Source organism: Lepidochelys kempii, chromosome 1 (assembly GCF_965140265.1).
Source record: "Lepidochelys kempii isolate rLepKem1 chromosome 1, rLepKem1.hap2, whole genome shotgun sequence".
Taxonomy (NCBI): Eukaryota; Metazoa; Chordata; order Testudines; family Cheloniidae; genus Lepidochelys; species Lepidochelys kempii.
Genome location: NC_133256.1, coordinates 9,032,153 through 9,054,636, shown reverse-complemented (window position 1 = coordinate 9,054,636; position 22,484 = coordinate 9,032,153). Strand labels below are relative to the sequence as shown.

Genomic DNA, 22,484 nt, shown 5'->3' with positions numbered 1-22,484 from the left:
GTGTTTGTCTGTGTGCCATCCAAGACAGAGAGCATACACTCCATCAGAGACATGGAGACCATGGGTTATACAGGAATCTCAGCACTGACCTCCTTCTAAGGGGCAATGGCCTGGTCAAGGGTGGGTTCCAGGGACATATCAGTGGACATTCCAGACACAGTTTATCATCCTTCCTCCCCCTAGGACCTCCACGCAACCATCTTGGTCTCTGGGGCATCAACACAGAGGGCATCATTCTTCAGGACTGAGATCAATACTGAGCAGCCAGAAGTCACTCAGGCAGCTTCCCCACCACAAGTCCTGGAGCAGTCACCACCTCAGAATCCTGTTGCATCCTTGTCCTTGTCACCAGACAAAGCTGTTGAGGGCAGCAAGCAATTCACCACTGCCAGAGGACCACAGAGCTCATCAAGATCTATTGAGAAGTGTGGCCTGTGTTCTTGACATTTAGACAGAGGAGATGTGTGAGTGCTCTCACAAGTTGGTGGACATCTTAGTATCAGTGGTCGCTCCCAGTGTGACTCTGGCATTTAATAAAGCCATTATGGAAGTAGTTAAAGTACTGTGGTGGACACCCTCCTCCTTGCCTCCTACAGTAAAGTGAGTTGAGAGGAGGTACTACGTCCCCCCTAAGGGATATGAGCATTTGTACTCTCACCCTCTCCTAGGTTCCTTGGTGGCGTCATCTGCTAATGAATAAGAAAGACAAAGACACCAAACATGAATGCTGAAAGGAATAGATTCAAAGAGACTGGACTTGTTTAGATGCAAACTTTATTCCACAGGAAATCTGCAACTCAGGATTGCAAACCAACAGGCATTCCTGATTCACTAAGCCTTCACTCTCTGGGAAAATGCTAAAAAATTTAAAGATGAGTTACCAGAGGACTGTAGGCAGGAGTTTGCAGTAATTGTGGAAGAGGCCAAGCTGATTGCCAGAACTGTTCTCCAGGACAGTTTAGAAGGCACAGACTTGGCTGCTTGAACAGGGCATCCGCTATTTCTTCTTCAAGTGCTTGCTCACGTCCATTCCACATTACATGTGTGTGTGTGCTGCATATACTGTCGCTGGAGATTTTTCCCTCAGTGGTATCTGTTGGGCTGGCTCTAGTACCCTCTGGAGCCGCATGCTCATGCACAAGTATAGGGGTCCAGGCCACCCCTGTGCCCTCTCAGTTTCTTCTTACGACCCATGAGGGTCACTGGAACAACTTCTCTTGTTTACACAAGACATTCATCAGCGTTTCCGTTATTCTCAAATTTAGTTACTGTAGGATTCATACAGGGTTCATGTGCTTGGCAACATTCAGGGCACACCCAGAGTGTTGTGTAGGAGCTGTGCATACACGGCTCCTCTCAAGGGCATGAACCTTGGGATCTCGCCCAGATGACATGAACCGTGGGAAGCCTCCCAGGACTGGGCTCAAGGCCTGAGAGCAAGGAATGCGGTAGATAGAAATCGGTAAATAAGAATGTTAAACAAAGCCAGTGTGTTCCTTTTATCTGTTGGAGAATGTAATGCGCGGGGGGAGAGAGAGAATAAAGGAGAGGGTGGAAAGCTGACAGGACAAGTCCGTTGGCAGACCAGCCTGTTTGCTTGCTTAAAGCTCTGTGCTGTCTTGTATTTGAACCGCAACAAGTTACCTTCGGTTTTATTTTCTAGTAGGTGTGTACATAGTGTATAAAGTAACAGTGTATACAGTTAGACCCCCCTCTCTTGTAGCTTAGAGGGGCTTCCTCCACCCCTGGGGCTGGGCATGGCCAGTCTCCGGGCTTCAAACCCTGTGCCTCCTGTGGCAAAACTATGCTGGTGAGCGACCCACAGTCCAACTGTCTGAAGTGACTGGGGGAAGCTCACATACAAAAGTGTTGCCAAGTCTGTCGTGAATTTTAGCCTTGTATAAAAAAGGACGGGGAGGCTAGGCTAAGGGCTATCCTGATGGAAGCCACACTTAGACCAGTGTCAGAGCCAAGCCGGTCAGACTCATCACCAAGCACCTCAGCTTTGGTACGGAGTGCTCCTCCTGCAACTCAAGTTTCTCAGCACTGTTCCGCTTCTCCAGTACTTAGAAAGAAGCACAAGAAACAACTATCTGAGAGGGGACGCTCCCTGGAATCAAGAAAGGACAAGCAAGGCGAGTATAGTAGAGTACTACCTGCGTTGGGCCACTCCTCCTGTCCCACTTCACAAGTGGCACCATCGAATCTGCCCTGCTTGCAGGTGCCGTTGAGTCCTGGTGCCAGACCATCCACTGACACGAGGGCAACATCGTGGCACCAGTGGGATTGCGGTGCCATCCACCCCAGAGGCCTTCGCAGCAGCCAGGGACCTGTTGATTCTTCTGTTACCACCCACCCCAATAAGGCAACTCCTGGCACTGGCAAGAGTGTTGAGTAGAAGGAAAAAGTGTGAATTGGGAATGCTTTGTTCCAGGTGAGCCTTGAGTGGGCCTGACTGTTATAAAAAGCCAGTCAGCTGCAAACCAGCTGAGCGGCGAACAGCAGAGAGGCTAACAGAGGGGGTTTGCCTGGGAGTTTCCCCGGGGAGAGCCCACTGAGGCTTACATCTTGCCAGCTTCTCTGAGTAGTTACTACAACTCCTGAGGAAGCTCGTAGAAGGAAGGTAATATGGATGGGGAGCGTTCAGCTGTTGTGACCTGCACTGGATGTGCCATATCTGTCTTTATTCCACAGGACAGAAGTGACTTTGTGCAAGCTGGTCTCCATATTGGAAGAGAAGGTTCAAGGTCTGGAGAAACAAGTATTGACCCTGCGTTGCATAAGAGAAACTGAAGATTTCCTGGACAGATATCAGGATATGCTTCTACGGACACAACATTCTGAAGATTCAGAGCAGGCTGCGCAGCGGAGACAGGAGGACGGTGAAGGAGGACGGTGAAGAAATTTGGCAGCATGTGACCTCCAGAAGAAGGGGGAGCGTCCATGTACCAGCAGCACAGATACAGGTAAGGAACTGTTTTCATGTTCTCTCCACAGGTACTAATTCGGAGAGTGGACCAGATGATACATCTGAGGGAAGGGAACAGGAGACTCAGCCGATTGGAAGGCATGAGATGCACTGTCCTAGGGATGGGGGTTCCACGACCACTGCTCCAAGAGGAGAAGGCGGGTGGTGGTGGTTGGGGACTCTCTCCTCAGGGGGACTGAGTCATCTATCTGCCGCCCCAACCAGGAAAACCGAGAAGTCTGCTGCTTGCCAGGAGCTAAGACTCACGATGTGACGGAGAGACAGCCAAGACTCATCAAGCCCTCAGATCGCCACCCCTTCCTGCTTCTCCACGTGGGCACCAATGATACTGCCAAGAATGACCTTGAGCGGATCACTGCAGACTACATGCCTCTGGGAAGAAGGATAAAGGAGTTTGAGGCGCAAGTGGTGTTCTCGTCCATCCTCCCCGTGGAAGGAAAAGGCCTGGGTAGAGACCGTTGAATCGTGGAAGTCAACGAATGGCTACGCAGGTGGTGTCAGAGAGAAGGCTTTGGATTCTTTGACCATGGGATGGTGTTCCAAGAAGGAGGAGTGCTAGGCAGAGACGGGCTCCGCCTAATGAAGGGAGAGAAGAGCATCTTCGCAAGCAGACTGGCTAACCTAGCGAGGAGGGCTTTAAACTAGGTTCACCAGGAGAAGGAGACCAAAGCCCTGAGGTAAGTGGGGACGTGGGATACCGGGAGGAAGCACGAGCAGGAGAGTGCGAAAGGGGAGGGCTCCTGCCTCATACTAAGAAAGCAGGACAAACAGCAAATTATCTCACGTGCCTGTGCACAAATGCAAGAAGCCTGGGAAACAAGCAGGGAGAACTGGAAGTCCTGGCACAGTCAAGGAATTATGATGTGATTGGAATAACAGAGACTTGATGGCATAACTCACATGACATGGAGTACTGTCATGGATGGATATAAACTTCAGAAAGGACAGGCAGGGCAGAAAAGGTGGGGGAGTAGCACTGTATGTAAGGGAGCAGTATGACTGCTCAGAGCTCCGGTATGAAACTGCAGAAAAACCTGAGTGTCTCTGCATTAAGTTTAGAAGTGTGAGCAACAAGGGTGATGTCGTGGTGGGAGTCTGCTATAAATCACCGGACCAGGGGGTGAGGTGGACGAGGATTTCTTCTGGCAACTAACGGAAGTTACTAGATCGCAGGCCCTGGTTCTCATGGGAGACTTCAATCACCCCGATATCTGCTGGGAGAGCAATACAGCGGTGCACAGACAATCCAGGAAGTTTTTGGAAAGTGTAGGGGACAATTTCCTGGTGCAAGTCCTGGAGGAACCAACTAGGGGCAGAGCTCTTCTTGACCTGCTGCTCACAAACTGGGAAGAATTAGTAGGGGAAGCAAAAGTGGATGGGAACCTGGAAGGCAGTGACCATGAGATGGTTGAGTTCAGGATCCTGCCACAGGGAAGAAAGGAGAGCAGCAGAGTATGGACCCTGGACTTCAGAAAAGCAGACTTTGACTCTCTCAGGGAACTGATGAGCAGGATCCCCTGGGAGAATAACATGAGGGGGAGAGCTGGCTGTATTTTAAAGAATCCTTATTGAGGTTACAGGGACAAACCATCCCGATGTGTAGAAAGAATAGTAAATATGGCAGGCGACCACCTTGGCTTAACAGTGAAATCCTTGCTGCTCTTAAATACAAAAAAGGAGCTTACAAGAAGTGGAAGCTTGGACAAATGACCTGGGAATAGTATAAAAATATTGCTCGGGCATGCAGGAGTGAAATCAGGAAGGCCAAATAACACCTGGAGTTGCAGCTAGCAAGAGATCTTCAGAGTAATAAGAAGGGTTTCTTCAGGTATGTTAGCAACAAGAAGAAAGTCAAGGAAATTGTGGGTCCCTTACTGAACGAGGGAGGCAACCTAGTGACAGAGGATGTGGAAAAAGCTAATGTACTCAATGCTTTTTTTGCCTCTGTCTTCACGAACAAGGTCAGCTCCCAGACTACTGCACTGGGCAGCACAGCATGGGGAGGAGGTGACCAGCCCTCTGTGGAGACAGAAGTGGTTCGGGACTATGTAGAAAAGCTGGACGAGCACAAGTCCATGGGGCCAGATGTGCTGCATCCAAGAGTGTTAAAAGGAGTTGGCAGATGTGATTGCAGAGCCATTGGCCATTATCTTTGAAAACTCATGGCAATCGGGGGAGGTCCCGGATGACTGGAAAAAGGCTAATGTAGTGCCCATCTTTAAAAAAAGGAAGAAGGAGGATCCTGGGAACTACAGGCCAGTCAGCCTCACCTCAGTCCCTGGAAAAATCATGGAGCAGGTCCTCAAGGAATCAATGCTGAAGCACTTAGAGGAGAGGAAAGTGGTCAGGAACAGTCAGCATGGATTCACCAAGGGCAAGTCATGCCTGACTAATCTAATTGCCTTCTATGATGAGATAGCTGGCTCTGTGGATGAGGGGAAAGCAGTGGACGTGTTGTTCCTTGACTTTAGCAAAGCTTTTGATATGGTCTCCCACAGTATTCTTGCCAGTAAGTTAAAGAAGTATGGGCTGAATGAATGGACTATAAGGTGGACAGAAAGCTGGCTAGATTGTCGGGCTCAACGGGTAGTGATGAATGGCTCCCTGTCTAGTTGGCAGCCGGTATCAAGCGGAGTGTCCCAAGGGTCAGTCCTGGGGCCGGTTTTGTTCAATATCTTCATAAATGATCTGGAGGATGGTGTGGATTGCACCCTCAGCAAGTTTGCAGATGACACTAAAGTGGGAGGAGAGGTTGATACACTGGAGGGTAGGGATAGGATACAGAGGGCCCTTGACAAATTGGAGGATTGGGCCAAAAGAAATCTGATGAGGTTCAACGAGGACAAGTGCAGAGTCCTGCACTTAGGACGGAAGAATCCCATGCACCACTACAGACTAGGGACTGAGTCACTAGTCAGCAGTTCTGCAGAAAAGGACCTAGGGGTTACAGTGGATGAGAAGCTGGATATGAGTCAACAGTGTGCCCTTGTTGCTAAGAAGGCCAATGGCATTTTGGGATGTATAAGTAGGGGCATTGCCAGCAGATTGAGGGACGTGATCGTTCCCCTCTATTCGACATTGGTGAGGCCTCATCTGGAGTACTGTGTCCAGTTTTGGGCCCCACACTACAAGAAGGATGTGGAAAAATTGTAAAACGTCCAGCGGAGGGCAACAAAAATGATTAGGGGACTGGAACACATGACTTCTGAAGAGAGGCTGAGGGAACTGAGATTGTTTGCTAAAGTCTCCTGCACAAGAGAAGAATGAGGGGGGATTTGATAGCTGCTTTCAACTTCCTGAAAGGGGATTCCAAAGAGGATGGATCTAGACTGTTCTCAGTGGTAGCAGATGACAGAACGAGGAGTAAGGGTCTCAAGTTGCAGTGGGGGAAGTTTAGGTTGGATATTAGGAAAAACTTTTTCACTAGGAGGGTGGTGAAGCACTGGAATGGGTTATCTTGGGAGGTGATGGAATCTCCTTCCTTAGAAGTTTTTAAGGTCAGGCTTGACAAAGCCCTGGCTGGGATGATTTAGTTGTGGATTGTTCCTGCTTTGAGCAGGGGGTTGGACTAGATGACCTCCTGTGGTTCCTTCCCACCCTGATATTCTATGATTCTAAGGAGCTTGTTTACCCCAAGTTCATATCCAGCACTGTGTTTTCCGATACCGACTAGAGGGAAATCAGCCCTGCTGACATCAGTGAAGATTTCCCCACTCTGGCACCATTTCCTAGACTCCTGGCACTGGGCGGTGGAAGTGGGAGATACCGCCTTCCTATGGCCTCCTCAAGTGGACTTGTCCTCAGAGTTGGAGGTGAAGACCTTCACCCAATCATGGAGCCATCACCAGTACGTCACTTACATTCCACCAGATCTTGGTGCGTGTGTCTCTCCCCCTCCACCTGGCCCAGAGGAAAGTGGCCGATGCAGGTCCAATCACCGTTTTGGAATCTGTGGGTTTTTCTCCCAGTACTGGGACCACCTTCCAGCCATTCATACTTAGTGGTGTCTGAGAGAAGGGCTCCTCTATTGCACCTGCGGCACTCGACCCAGACTCTGGTACCGAGCCCAGTATCAACACTCAGGACTTAGGCCTGCAGGATATGGTCGGTGCAAAAGAAGAGGAGGAAGGTTCCCCCCACCCAGTGCAGACCTCCTCCTTCTCTTCCCCAGATGAAGCCGTCTTGGGACTGAGCAGCTTGGTGCCACAGGATGATTTTAGAGCTCACCAGGAGCTATTGAAAATGGTGACTTCCAACCTGGGTCTAGAGGTGGAGGTTCTTAAAGAGTCCTCCCACAGTCTGACATTTTGGCCATGGCGGCCCCATCAAAGGTGGCCCTATCCCGCAGTGAGGCCATTATGGGTCCCATCCTCTCTGACTCGCATGTCAAAAAGAGCAGAGAAAAAGTACTATCTTCCTGCCAAGGTATACAAATACCTATATTCTGACCCCCCCACCCCAGGTCCCTTGTGGTCACAGCGGCCAATGAGACAGACTTATGGGACCCTCCATTTAAGCCGCTGGCATTGTGCCCTCTGTTGTATCTTTCCTGGAAGGTCGCTTTCCTGGTAGCGATTACCTTGGCAGGAGGGTCTCATAAATCAGGGCCCTTACACCTGAACCCCTTTATGTGGTGTTCTTTAAGGACAAGGTTCAATTGTGCCCCCATCCAGCATTCCTCCCAAAGGTGATATTGCAGTTTCGTAGTAATGAGTCTATTTTCCTGCCAATTTTCTTCCCAAAGCTGCTCAAGAGTACAGAGAAGCAACGTCTACACACTGGATGTCTGGCTTTTTACATTGAGAGAGCCAAGCTGTTCTATAAATCCATGCAGCTCTTTGTGGCAATAGCAGACAGGATCAAAAGCCTACCAATTTTGGCCCAAAGAATTTCATCCTGAATCACTTCCTGCATTCGTACGTGCTATGAGAAAGCAAGCGCCCTGTCTCCTGCCACCTTGATTGCCCATTTGATGAGAGCTCAGGCTTCATTGGCGGTGTTTCTGGCCCCAGTCCCGATACAGGATATCTGCAGGGCAAGTGACCTGGTCATCAGTACATACTTTCTCCTCCCACTACATCATCACTCAGCAGACTAGGGATGACGCCAAGTTTGGTAGAGCACTGTTTCAATCCTTTACCCACCCTTCTGCCCCTCTGTCGGAGTTAGCCAGCAAGCGGGAACTGAGAGTGTGTGGGGCCAGCTGGGCCTCTTATACCAGTGCATGGGTGTTAGAGAGCTTATTCCTTCACTCTCCCACTTCCCTGGTCCTTCTCGCATGAACAGAGAGCAACAATACCCAAAGTCCAAAGGTGCAAACAATTCAATGTTTATTGGGGTGAACTTCCAGCAAGCTTAAATACAAGTTCCTTTTTCCTTATTTTCGAATCCCAACTTACTTCCTGTTTGCCCCTAATTTATATAGTAATATTCTTAGCTATACCTTAACCAATCATTCTAGTGAAATTTAACTAACCAATCCTAACATATTGTAACATGATTAGCTAACCAATTATATCCCACCACAATAATTAGATTACACCCAGCAAAATTAATTATACAGCAGACAGAAACAATCACAGAACCAGACAGAGATTATACAGACAAACAATAGCAAACTGGGAACTATAATGATAAAACAATACAGAAATGAGGATTTCACATCCCAGCTATTGATAAGTGAGTTCTTGCCAGACAGGATGCTATCAAACTAAGTTTCCTTTTACATTTTCTAGGCACTTCCCTTTCTCTGGAGGTGATACGAATACAATCCTGTCCTGATAGTGCCTGACAGCCCAATAGCACCTTATTTCAATGTGACTAGTTTGGAATGTGAGGATGTGACTGTTCGCTTCCTAGCTTATGGCTGCCTCTGCTGCTTAGCCAAAGGCTTTAGCCTAAGAACAGGGCCTCAAACTGTCACAGTAAGAGAAGGCCGTTGTTGGGGACACTGGGGCATGGCCACTAGGTAACTCGAGGGGATGGAAGACCACGAGTGTCGATGAAGCCCGCTCGCACTAGGCCCCGGTGTCCTTGGCCCCCCCTCCTGCCTGGAGGCACTCGCAGCAGCTCTGCGTACTAGGCCCAAGTGTCCTTGCCCCCCCACCCGCCTGGAGGCACACACAGCAGTTATGCTGAGGATCTGCAACAATATGCTGCAGAGTCAGACTGCCTGAAACTAAGCAAGGCCAAACAGGGCAGATATGGAAGAACAATGCTGAATAAAGCAGCTTTATGTATAGTTTAACAAATGATACAGAGAATCAGGGAACTAGCTGGGAACTGGATTGGCTGGCTATATGGATACTTGGGGCAGCTTGCTATTGGATAAGTATGCTGGGAAAAAGGATGTATAAAAGCCTGTGTAACTTCCTGCTCTGTTGTGCAGGATTTGAGATTCTATTCTCCCTGTACCTTTTTGCAGCTGCAAATAAACTTTTCTGCTTCTCCACCCCGTTGTGATTATTGGGTGTAGCACACCGGGTAACGAACCAACTCAAGCTGTTGTTCAGCCTCTCGGCACTGGGTGTCGGCAACACCCTCACACCAGCAGACAGTGATTTTGATTCTTTCTTTTATACCTCTAGAACTAGCCAAGTGATAAGAATACCCCTGAATTCTTAAAGTACAGGCCTTTGCAGACAGGCCTGAATATCTATATCCTAACAATGAGCATGTGGCAGCAGAGGGTGCTAGAGCTGGCCCAACAGATACCACTGAGGGGGAAATCTTCGGTGACAGTGCATGCAGCATGTGCACACCTAACGTGGAATGGACATGAGCAGCACATCTTGAAGAACAACAGTTAAGGAAAGGTTAGTCACTTTTCTTTTCTGTGAGGAGATGGTTGTGGTTGCAGTCATCTGGGCTCCCCCACAGGTCCAACAGACTATCCAGTACCTCCATTTCTAAAGTCTCTCTTTGTTTTTGGATAAGATGGACGATAGGCTCCATAGCCTGAAAGATTCCAGGGCAACATTAAAATCACTTGGAATCTATACTCTGGCAACAAAAAGGAAACAGTTCCCTCCACAACAGTCATGCAGACACCAGGGATTTACTCCCTGTTCTCAAGATCCAACAAGGAGAAAGGATAGGAGACAACCTTCACTACCCTCCTCTTCAGCATCAGTATGTTCATCCTTTCCAGCTACCTCATATAAACAGGCATTTTGATGGGTTGGTCCAGGGCAGTGAACCAGTTACTTTAGTTCCATCTGTTTCCCACCTCTTGTTTACAAATTGCTTATCTGCTTCCTAAGTGTTTGGGCCCATGTAACATCAGATCTGTGGGTCTCAAGCATGATCAAACTGGGATATGTCCTCTAGTTCATTTCTATCCCTCCTTCCAATCCCTTGTCTCTCTTCAGGGACCCCTCTCACCAGACTGTCCTTCAGCAGGCGATCCAGTCACTCCTTCAGGCATGGGCCATAAAGGAAGTGCAATTGTGCTTCAGGGGAAAGTTGTCTACTCCCGCTACTTTCTTATTCTCAAAGCAAAAGGAGATCACAGGCCTATTTTAGATCTAAGAGAGTTGACCAAATTCCTGAGGAAAATAAAATTCCTCATAGTTACCTTAGTTTTTCTGAGACTGGTATGAATATATTTTCCACAGAATCCACCCTTTAACTGTTCAATACTGCTCCAGAATATAACCAAGCTGAAATTTTTTTTTAAAAAATTAACAAAATGTCCTCCAAAATTTGAAAAACAGCTTAAAACAATAACTCCCAGAAGTGAGAACTACTTTAATTCTTCAACTGGTTGTTAACACTGAAACCTAATAATTACTGTTCTAAGGCTTTTCTACAACTAAAAATTGAAATTTCTTGACTTTGAGGTGATTAATGGCACAACTTTAATCTTCTCTTCCTGAATTTTTTTGATGGAGCAAATATAAATTGTTATATGGAAAACAATGTAATATGTAGGTTTAACAAATAATGTTGCCAAATCAGTCAGTAAAATATAAAGTGACACTAAGAGAAGCTCTGTATAAAAGTAAAACTGGAGAGATGACATACTTCTTCTGTTAAACTCTACCTCTTTGGAAAAGTGGAATCAGTTTTTTGAATGGAGCATAACTGAGCACTAAATACTAAATCCTGACTGTGAACAAGATAAATGTAGGAACATAAAAAGACAATATATGCTTTACTTGTATTACCTTTCTACAAGACACTGTGTGAGAAAAGCAGTATTCACTCTGAGAAGTAAACATAAAATATAGGAAAGTTGAAAAAGTACTGTTTGTCTTGTAACGCCTGTGTGCTTGAAGTGGCACTCTGGTCCCCTCTAGGGTGGTTAGGCCCCTGAGCGATCGATGAGCCTACTGCAGCCTTGGCTAAGAGATATGTGTCTTTTACCTCATGCATTAGCAGCTCAGGCATTTAGCTCCAGAGGGTCCCTGGTTTGATCACTGCTGCCGATTCCCCTTCATGGGTCAGTGTTACAAGTGCCAACTCCATGGGATTCATGGAGAGATTGTTTTCTTGAAACTCTGTCAACATCAATGAAAAGTAGAGTCATGAGTTGGCAGAATGTGGCTTGCAGATGGGGGATTCATAGATGGGAGGTTTGGGGGTGGAACAAGAAGGAGCAGAACACAGCCTGCTGATGAAAGGCTTGAGGGGGCGATGCACTGAGGGTGGTTTGGGAAGTGGAGCAGGGCCCATGGGGACAGGGGGTGACTTAGGGAGGCATGTTCGCTTTGCCTGAGACAGATCATACCTGCAGGGGCTAAGGGAATCTGGGCTGTGCCCCAGAGAGGAGAGCCACAAAGAGAGGGCTGGAGAGGCAGCCAAATGCCAGGTTAAGAACAGGGGGGAACCCCCAGCCCTGCCCCATGTAACCAGGACAGCCAGAAACCTCTTGCCAGTCCCCTACCAGCTGAGAGACACCAATAGAGCTGCTGCCAAAACTATCTAACTGGAGAGGAAGCACCCAGCATTGCTTCTGCTTTCTGTTCTGGACCTGGAAGTGTCCTCTTGCCCGAGCAGGGTGAGCACAGAAGCTAGTAACAGGGGCAGGTTCAGCAGAGTGCAGAGGAATTGCTCAGCTAGGCAAGCCGGCTTCACACTCCTTGCTGGGGGATTTTGATCAGTTAACATTTCAGTGGCCAAAGGCTCGAAGATCTGTTGACAGATGTTTTTTCTTGCATCACCCTCACCTAGGGACTGGCACCTGCCCTGATCACTAATGGCTTTTACTAAGCAGAAGATCAAAATTTTTCTCCATAAAGGCAGTTGTATCCTTTTCCCTTCCAGCTTCCCCACCCCATTAGATCTGGCTTTTCACCCCCTCCCTGCCACCAAGGAATCGAAGCTGAGCCCCAGTTACGGGCTAAGCCCCAGCTATGGGCTAAGGATTTATTCTGCCACCAGGCGCTCTAGTCAAACCCCTCTTCTCATTCATAGCCTCTCAGCCCAGGAAGTTCCAAGGACATGCCCACGTGAGCCGTAATGGCAGTACCTTGGCATAGTAAGAAGAGCGTGGGACTGATTTTATTAACACTGGTGAGCCTCCTATGCAGATTGGCAACTTCTTTCTCCGAATATCCCTGTAAGCGGCAGTGAAAGTTGCTAGATGTGTTCCTGCTCACTTTGACACTTGTTTCCTCGCTCGGGAAACCAAAACGTCACTAAGCCTGGTGACAGAATTGCTAAGTTGGCAGCACGGCATGGTGGGGTGGAGGAACGAGGCTGAGGGGGATTCATGTGGGAGCCAGTCCGGGTGGGAGCCACCAAGGTATCTTTGGGGGAGCGAGGCAAATGGGACGTGGCAAAGGGCAGGTTCAGGCGCGGGGGGGCAGGGTCTTGGGGCTAGGAGGGGGCGGGGATCGGATTGGGTGGCAGGTGGGATTGGGCCTGAGGCAGGGAGGGGACCAGGGTGGCACTGAGGGAGTTGGAGGGGAGGAGGCAGTTGAAGCAGAGCTGGCACTAGGGCTGGAGGGGCGGGGGTGGGGCTGGCACAGATGCAGTAGGAGTGCAATGGGGCAGGGATGGGTCTGAGGCAATAGGAGCGGAGGGGGCGGGGCTGGGCCTGAGGCAGTGGGAGGGGAGAGGAGAGGAGGGGGCGGGGCTGGCCCTGAGGCCGTTGGAGCGGGGGCGGGGCGGGCACTGAGGCAATAGGAGCGGAGGGGGCGGGGCTGGGCCTGGGGCAGTGGGAGGGGAGAGGAGGGGGCGGGGCTGGCCCTGAGGCCGTTGGAGGGGAGAGGAGGGGGCGGGGCTGGCCCTGAGGCAATAGGAGCAGAGGGGGCGGGGCTGGCCCTGAGGCAGTGGGAGGGGAGAGGAGGGGGCGGGGCTGGCCCTGAGGCAGTTGGAGCGGGGGCGGGGCTGGCCCTGAGGCAATAGGAGCAGAGGGGGCGGGGCTGGGCCTGGAGCAGTGGGAGGGGAGGGGAGAGGAGGGGGCGGGGCTGGCCCTGAGGCAATAGGAGCAGAGGGGTCGGGGCTGGCCCTGAGGCAGTGGGAGGGGAGAGGAGAGGAGGGGGCGGGGCTGGGCCTGAGGCAGTGGGAGGGGAGAGGAGAGGAGGGGGCGGGGCTGGCCCTGAGGCAGTGGGAGGTGAGAGGAGGGGGCGGGGCTGGCCCTGAGGCAGTTGGAGCGGGGGCGGGGCAGGCACTGAGGCAATAGGAGCAGAGGGGGCGGGGCTGGGCCTGGGGCAGTGGGAGGGGAGGGGAGAGGAGGGGGCGGGGCTGGCCCTGAGGCCGTTGGAGCGGGGGCGGGGCGGGCACTGAGGCAATAGGAGCAGAGGGGGCGGGGCTGGGGCAGTGGGAGGGGAGAGGAGGGGGCGGGGCTGGGCCTGAGGCAGTGGGAGGGGAGAGGCGGGGGCGGGGCTGGCGCTGAGGCCGTTGGAGCGGGGGCGGGGCGGGCACTGAGGCAATAGGAGCAGAGGGGGCGGGGCTGGGCCTGGGGCAGTGGGAGGGGTGGGGAGAGGAGGGGGCGGGGCTGGCCCTGAGGCCGTTGGAGCGGGGGCGGGGCGGGCACTGAGGCAATAGGAGCGGAGGGGGCGGGGGCTGGGGCAGTGGGAGGGGTGGGGAGAGGAGGGGGCGGGGCTGGCCCTGAGGCCGTTGGAGCGGGGGCGGGGCGGGCACTGAGGCAATAGGAGCGGAGGGGGCGGGGGCTGGGGCAGTGGGGCTGGAGCGGAGCTGGCACTAGGGCAGTTGAGCAGAGGGGGTGGGAGACGCTGTCTCTGTTCTTGCTGCACGTGGTTGGCCGGTGTCTGTGAGGAGCCGCAGGGATGGGGCTGCAGGTCTGGGCCCTGCTCCTGCTCCTCAGCCCAGGTGAGGGGGGCAGTGAGTCTGGTGGAGATGCCAGAGCGGGTAGATATTTGAGGTCATGCTTGCAAGGTGGAGGCCATGCAGGGAAGGGGGGAGCCAGGAGTCAGAGCAGGGTTGTGAGGGAAAATGGGGCCAGAACAGGAGGAGGAGCAGGACTGGGGCACAAGGAGGGGAACAGGGGCTTGAGTGGAGGGGGAATATGGGGTCTTGGGGGCAGCAGGGAGCACTGGGGGGTAAATCAAAGGGTGGGGGATTTGTGAAGCCAGAGCAGGGTGCACGGACGGGGGATTCAGGAGGTGTCAGAGTGGGACTAGGAGCAGGATTTCCTGAGAGCAGGTCAGGGCCTGGAACCAGGCAGGAGGCAGAAAGGGGCTGTGGGCTTGAGGGTTCATGGAGGCAAACTGGGAAGGGGGCAAAGGGACTCTTTCGGGGGCAGGGAAAAGTGAGCACAGACGACCAAGGGGGAGGCTCAAGGAATGAGGCAGGGAGAGATTAGAACCGGGGCAAAGGGCTGCGAGGCGTATGGATTCTGGAGTAGGTTGGCCCAAAGCACCCGCTGGAAAGGGGTGAGCTGGAAAAGGGGCTGGCTGGGAAGTGGCTGAGGTGACGTCTCTCGAGGCCGGTACTTGGCTGGTGTGTGTGAGGAGCAGTGCAGTGGTGCTGCCTCCTGGGGGTTCCATGGCCGGGCTGATGCTGGGACTTTGCTCCTGCCCTTGGTCAGATGAGTTTAGGTGGGGAAGGGGTAGTGGTGCCTCTCGTGGGGAGGGGGAGCAGTGTGGTGTTGCAGGGGGAAGGGAAGAGGGGCAGTGAGGTTGGAGGAGAGACGGGGGGGGGCCCACCAGGTGGGATTGTTGTTGCCAAGAAGGCCCAATGGCATTTTGGGATGTATAAGTAGGGGCATTGCCAGCAGATTGAGGGACGTGATCGTTCCCGTCTATTCGACATTGGTGAGGCCTCATCTGGAGTACTGTGTCCAGTTTTGGGCCCCACACTGCAAGAAGGATGTGGAAAAATTGGAAAACGTCCAGCAGAGGGCAACAAAAATGGTTAGGGGGCTGGAACACATGACTTATGAGGCGAGGCTGAGGGAGCTGGGATTGTTTAGCCTGCAGAAGAGAAGAATGAGGGGGGATTTGATAGCTGCTTTCAACTACCTGAAAGGGGGTTCCAAAGAGGATGGCTCTAGACTGTTCTCAGTGGTAGCAGATGACAGAACAAGGAGTAATGGTCTCAAGTTGCAGTGGGGGAGGTTTAGGTTGGATACTAGGAAAAACTTTTTCACTAGGAGGGTGGTAAAACACTGGAATGCATTACCGAGGGAGGTGATGGAATCTCCTTCCTTTGAAGTTTTTAAGGTCAGGCTTGACAAAGCCCTGGCTGGGATGATTTAGTTGTGGATTGGTCCTGCTTTGAGCAGGGAGTTGGACTAGATGACCTCCTGAGGTCCCTTCCAACCCTGATATTCTATGATTCAGAGGGTGACACAGCAGGAAATGAGGAGCCAGGCCCACTGAGTTTTTGGGGGGATGAGAATGATTTTGTGAGGGCAGGGGCAGAACAGGATGGGGGAAGAGGGGGAAAGGTGTGGAGTAGGGAGTTTGGGGGTCATGGCTGTGGTCAGAGGTAGTGTGGAGGGGTAGGGCAGGACCCACAGAAGGCTTGAAGGATGCTTGAACAGGGAAAGTGATGGGGGATCCACAAAGAGTTAGTGTTTTGTAGTGGAGCCTAGGCATGGTGATTTTGAAGGAAATAGGGTTGCTGAGGGGGTTTTGGAGCACTCCAAGGGGGGGCTGCATTTCTTATTTACCAGCTGGTGTTTGATTTTTTTTATTTGAGATTTGTGTCAAGCTCTTTTTAGAAGGAAATTCAGGTTCAATTAAAAATGCACAAGCCACATTTATTTTTTTTATTAAGTTGAATTAGCTTGAATGTTCTGGATATGTAGAATTGTTAAAATGTTTTTCATTTAAAACAGATCTATTAAAGAAAGTAACTATTATCAGGAGTTGGTGAATTAAGTTTCATTGTTTGTGGTCTCTGTAGCCTTCAAAATTTTAGAACCAGTAGAGCTCCTCCCTTCATACATCGTCTTTATTCATATTATGAAAGAGGAAAATGAGTTTTTGTTTTTGTTTTTTAATCTCCCATTGGTTTCTTAAATTTGAAAAAACTAGTCATTGAACTGAACTAGTTGAATAAACTGAAATTAAGAAAATATTCTCTCTGCACCTGCAGAAGAGGATACTGGTGTCAAAAGCTGGTTTAGAACTTCAACAAACTCTGGTTCCACATGCTTAGCCAGTGACTTCCACCAGTTCAATGGTTTGACTTTCTTTAAACTTTGCAGCAAAAATGTACTGCTTACTATTGTTGTAGTTAAATGATTTTAATAGATTATAATACGTTTAGGCCTTTAACACAGGTTGTTAATCTCAAATTTAATTTTAAATTGTTTATTTTTAACAAAATGAAACTTTAGTTAATTTTAAATTAAAAAATCTTATTTAAATAAAAAATCTGTGTTTTTTTTAAATCATCAATTTTTAACCACCTTCTATCCAAATAAAGGAAGCAAGGTGGTCCAGTGAGGGTTTTGGCTGGCTGTGGGGGTGAGGAGAGAGGGCCTGCTGAAGGGGGAATATGTTTGATGGGGGGAGAGGAAATCAGGGTGATGAAACAAGGATGGGAGGGGCCTGCTTGAAAAATTAACTTGAGTTGGGAAAGAGAAGCAAGAGAATAGTAATGCTCTTTTCTCTGTCCAAGCTCCTCAAATGGTTTACAAATATTATTGAGTTAAGACTTCATCCCCCTCATTTCCCCTTGAATTTTTCCTCATTAACATATTGTACAGAGTGACTTCTGTATAAAATTATTTGCAGTGCTAGTTTGGTAGAACATATCCCAGTTATTATAAACTTTAAATATTGTGTTTTGTCTTTGTAACTATTTCTCTTTCTAGGATTTTCTGAGACCTCAAACTTTTCTTATTCTGAAATAATAGTGCCAAAAAAGCTTGAACCAAGGGATGGCATTGACAACAAGGTAGTACTGCTCTTTTAGAAAATGTTAATTGCTATGTTGCATCAGACCAATGGTCCATTAATCCTATCTCTGACAATGGAAGTACCAGATGCTTTGATGGGAAGTGTAACACCTCCATTAAAAAAGTGTGTATTGGGGAAAGTTTCTTCCTAATTCTGAGCAATTAGTGGTTTGGGACTGTTCTAAATCACAAAGGTTGATCATCCTTAATACATTTTTATCATTGCCTGTGTGACTGCAGTTGATATTTTTATTAGAGGAGCACAGTGGGCATTAATAACATAAATCATTTGACTGTAGTAAAAACATATATGGCTCAGGTGAGAGACTCTCCCTCGCAGCCTCTGCAGTGAAGACTGATGTAAAGAATTAACTTGGCTTCTCTGCAACAGCCTTGTCTTCCTTGAGTGCTCCTTTAGCACCTTTATTGTCCAGTGGCCTCACTGATTGTTTGGCTTCTGATGTACTTTAAATAATTGCTGTTAGTTTTTGTCTCTTTTGCTAGTTGCTCTTCGGATTCTTTTTTGGACTGCCTAATTATTCTTTTATGCTTGACGTGCCAGAGTTTATGCTCCTTTCTAGTTTCCTCAGTAGGATTTGACTTCCAATTTTTAAAGAAGTCTTTAACCGCCTCTTTTACTCTGTTTAGCCATGATTGCAATTTTTCATCTTCTTACTGGTTTCAGAGCAGCAGCCGTGTTAGTCTGTATCCGCAAAAAGAAAAGGAGTACTTGTGGCACCTTAGAGACTAACAAATTTATTTTACTGTTTGTTTGTTTGTTGTATACATTTAATTTGAGCTTCTATTATGGCGTTTTTAAAAAGTTTAGGAGTACTTGTGGCACCTTAGAGACTAACAAATTTATTTGAGCATAAGCTTTCGTGAGCTACAGCTCACTTCATCGGATGCATGCAGTAGAAAATACAGTGGGGAGATTTTATATACACAGAGAACATGAAACAATGGGTGTTACTATACACACTGTAATGAGAGTGATCAGGTAAGGTGAGCTATTACCAGCAGGAGAGAAAAAGGACATTTTGTAATGATAATCAAGGTGGGCCATTTCCAGCAGTTGACAAGAACATGTGAGGAACAGTAGGGGGAGAAATAAACATGGGGAAATAGTTTTACTTTGTGTAATGACACATCCACTCCCAGTCTTTATTCAAGCCTAAGTTAATTGTGTCCAGTTTGTAAATTAATTCCAATTCAGCAGTCTCTCATTGGAGTCTGTTTTTGAAGTTTTTTGTTGAAGAATTGCCACTTTTAGGTCTGTAATCGAGTGACCAAAGACATTGAAGTGTTCTCCAACTGGTTTTTGAATGTTATAATTCTTGACGTCTTATTTGTGTCCATTTATTCTTTTACATAGAGACTGTCCAGTTTGACCAATGTACATGGCAGAGGGGCATTGCTGGCATGTGATGGCATAGATCACATTGGTAGATGTGCAGGTGAACAAGCCTCTGATAGTGTGGCTGATGTGATTAGGCCCTATGATGGTGTCCCCTGAATAGATATGTGGACACAGTTGGCAACAGGCTTTGCTCAAATAAATTTGTTAGTCTCTACGGTGCCACAAGTCCTCCTTTTCTTTTTGCGGATACAGACTAACACGGCTGCTACTCTGAAACCTTTAAAAAGTTTGTGTGCAGCTTGCAGGCATTTCACTCTTGTGACTGTTCCTTTTAATTTCCGTTTAATTAGCTTCCTCATTTTTGTAAGGTCCCCCTTTTGAAATTAAATGCTACTGTGGTGGGTTTCTTTTGCATTTTTCCCCTACAGAGATGTTCAGTTTAATTACACAATGGTCGTTACTACCAAGATGTTCTGCTATATTCACCTCTGGCACCAGATCATGTATACCACTTACGACTAAATCAAGAATTGCTTCTCCCCTTGTGAGTTCCATGATTAGCTGTTCCAAGAAGCAGTCATTAATGGTGTCTAGGAGTTTTATCTCTGCATCCCATTCTGAGGTGACGTGTTCACAGTCAGTATGGGGATAGTTTTCAAAATCCACTGTTATTATCAGGTTTTCTGTTTTCGTAGCCTCTGTAATCTCCCTGAACATTTCACAATCACCATCACCATCCTGGTCAGGTGATTGATAGTATATTCCTATTGTTATACTCTTATTACTCAAGCATGAAATTTCTATCCATAGAGATTCTATGATATTGTTTGATTCATTTAAGATTTTTACTATATTTGACTCTATGCTTTCTTTAACATATTGTGCCACTCCCCACCAGAGCAACTTACTCCGTCATTCCGATATCTTTGATATCCTCGTATTACCCCATCCCATTGATTATCATTATTCCACCAAGTTTCTGTGATACCTATTACATAAATATCATTTAATACCAAGCACTCAAGTTCACCCATCTTAGTATTTAGACTTCTGGCATTTGCATACAAGCACTTATACAATTTGTCAGTATTTAGTTGTCTGCCGTCATGTGATGTAGTTGAATGGAACTCTTTTTCACTTGACTTTCTCTTCAATTCCTACCTAACTTTATCAACTTTTATCCTCTCTTTAATAAATCCTCCCCAGAGGGATGGCTCAATCTGAACTGTGTGCTCCTCCACAATTGTTGCCTTTCTGCCAGCCCTTATTTAAAAACTCCTCTACAATCTTTTTAAGTTTACATGCCAGCAATCTGATTCCATTTTGGTTTAGGTGGTTCCCATCCTTCCTCTATAGACTCCTCCTTTCCCAAAAGGTTCCCCAGTTCCTAATAAACCTAAATCCCTCCTCCCTACACTATTGTCTTATCGACACATTGAGACCCTGCAGTTGTGCCTGTCTAACTGGTCCAGTGTATGGAACTAGAAACATTTCAGAAAATGCCACCTTGCAGGTCCTGGACTTTAATCTCTTATCTAGCAGCCTAAATTTGGCTTCCAAGACCTCTCTCCTGCCTTTCCCCATATCATTGGTATCTACACGTACCACAACCACTGACTCTTTCGCAGTACTACACATAAGTCTACCTAGATGTCTTGAGAGGATGCATCCTTTGTGCCCAGCAGGCAATCCACCATGTAGATCCACCATCCACAATCCACCATCTGGAAGGAGGGTTCCAACTATTGGGTCGTTTCCTTCTGCTCCAGCATAATGTTCTCCTTACCGAGGACCTTCATCCTCCTCAACAGCACAGAGGCTATCAGACTGGGAATGAGACTGCTCTGCCATGTTCTGGAAAGGCTCATCTATGTACCTATCTGTCTCCCTTAGCTCCTCTAGTTCAGCCACTTATCTCAAGAGCCAATACTTAGTCTCTGAGAGCCATGAGTTGCTTGCCTGAATGCACTCATGCCTCCTTGCCCACAAAGCAAGTCATTGTACACGGTGCATTTATTGTAATAAACTGGATAGTCCCCACTCTGCTGCTGGACTTCTGCTTGCATTATTTTTACTCTTGCTGAGGTTTTAGGGGGTGGGGTGCGGTGGGGTGGTATTGGCCTAAATTTAGAGAATGTTAATTAGGTGTACCTGGCTCTCCTTCTCCCTCTCTAAACTCCCTCGCAAATCTTCCCTGGTCGCTTAGGAGCTGACTTTTGAAACCCCTGTTTTCTCTCAGTAAGTCCCACCCCCTTGTCACAGGATCCTAAAATTAAATACTGTTGTTACCATGGGAAGTCGATTTATACAAGGGATCCCAATACTGCTAACAGTGATCCAGCTGAACCAATGTTACAGCTTTGGGAAGTATTTAGAAAACTTCCCTAGTACAGAGGGTTCTTAGATGGAAGAAAGATACCTTCTCTGAACACAGTCTGAGGAAACGTAGTGGATACAATTTTCATAAAATGCAATATCGTATAGGGATTGATTAGTATGAGTTTTATGATACTATTAAATTATGTTTTTTTATTTGAATGCTCTAGGAGGAGGTGTCTTATCTTATTAGAGTAGAAGGAAAACACCATATTGTTCACCTGTTACAGAAGAAGTAAGTAACTGCTCTCTTCCAAACCTTTCATCTGCTCTTTTTATAGAGAAATAGGTGTATGTGGGGGTTTATAATAAAGTATGAAGACAAAAGTTCCTTTCCCCAGAATCTGTCAGTCTAGATATGGAGAAATAACTGAAATGGTAAAGTAGGAGGAAAGGGATGCAAAGAAAACTGCTTATATGGGAAGCAGTTAAAGGAGTAATAATTATAGCGGGTCAAGTGTTTCCATGTTTTAAAGTTAAAGCTAAATTTCCATTTTATAAGCTTGATTTTTTTACATACTTTCTAGCTTTGCCAAGAGCAAACCAATGCACATGAAATTCTACACATGTGTAATCGTCTGCCAGAAAGGATATTTTGGGAAGTTTTGAAACACACTGGCGAATTAAAAAGACACAATTAAAATAAAAAAAGAATCCTAGTAAAATTGGAAACATGGATAAAATTAGAAAGGCTAAGATACAAAATGAGTTACACCTAGCAAGGGACATACAAGGGAATAAGAAGAAAGTTTATAAATACATTGGGAGCAGGAAAAAAATTACCTCGACAAATTAGAGAACTGATCTGAAATCAACAAGATGAAATTCAGTAAAGACAAGGACAAAGTACTATACTTGGGAATGGAAAATCAAATGCACACCTACAAAATGGGGAATAACTGGCTGGGCAGTAGTGGAAAGGATCTGGTGGTTTTAGTGGATCACAAATTGAATATGAGTCAACAATGTAATGCTGTTGCAAAAAAGGCTAATACATTCAAGGTGTATGAACAGGAGTGTCGTGTAAGGCACGGGAGGTAATTTTCTCTCTCTAGTTGGCACTGGTGAGGCCTCAGACGGAGTACTGTGTCCAGTTCTGGGTGCCACATTTTGGAAAGGTGGGGACAAATTGGAGAGAATCTGGAGAAGAGCAATAAAATTGATAAAAGGTGTAGAAAACATGACCTAAGAGAGAAAGTTAAAAACTCTAGGCATGTTTAGTCTTGAGAAAAGAAGACTGAGGGGAGACCTGGTAAGTCTTCAAATATGTTAAGGGTGTTATAAAGAGGACAGGGATCATTTGTTCTCCATGTCTGCTGAAGGTAGGACAAGAAGTAATGGGCTTAATTTTCAGCAAAGGAGATTTAGGTTAGCTATTAGGAAAAACATTCTAACTATAAGGATAGTCAAGCACTGGAATAGGCTTCCAAGGGAGGTTG

General features: G+C 47.6%; 1 protein-coding gene across 1 annotated transcript in view; it reads left to right on the top strand.

The window, feature by feature from the left end:
• The first annotated feature begins 14,119 nt into the window (after positions 1 to 14,119).
• Positions 14,120 to 22,484, top strand: part of LOC140907619 (disintegrin and metalloproteinase domain-containing protein 9-like) — a 136,056-nt gene continuing 127,691 nt past the window's right edge. The window contains exons 1-3 of the mRNA XM_073333955.1: positions 14,120 to 14,269; positions 17,226 to 17,308; positions 21,216 to 21,280. Coding sequence (XP_073190056.1) covers positions 14,227 to 14,269; positions 17,226 to 17,308; positions 21,216 to 21,280 — 191 coding nt within the window. The 5' untranslated portion in view covers positions 14,120 to 14,226. The remainder of the gene's footprint in view (positions 14,270 to 17,225; positions 17,309 to 21,215; positions 21,281 to 22,484) is intronic.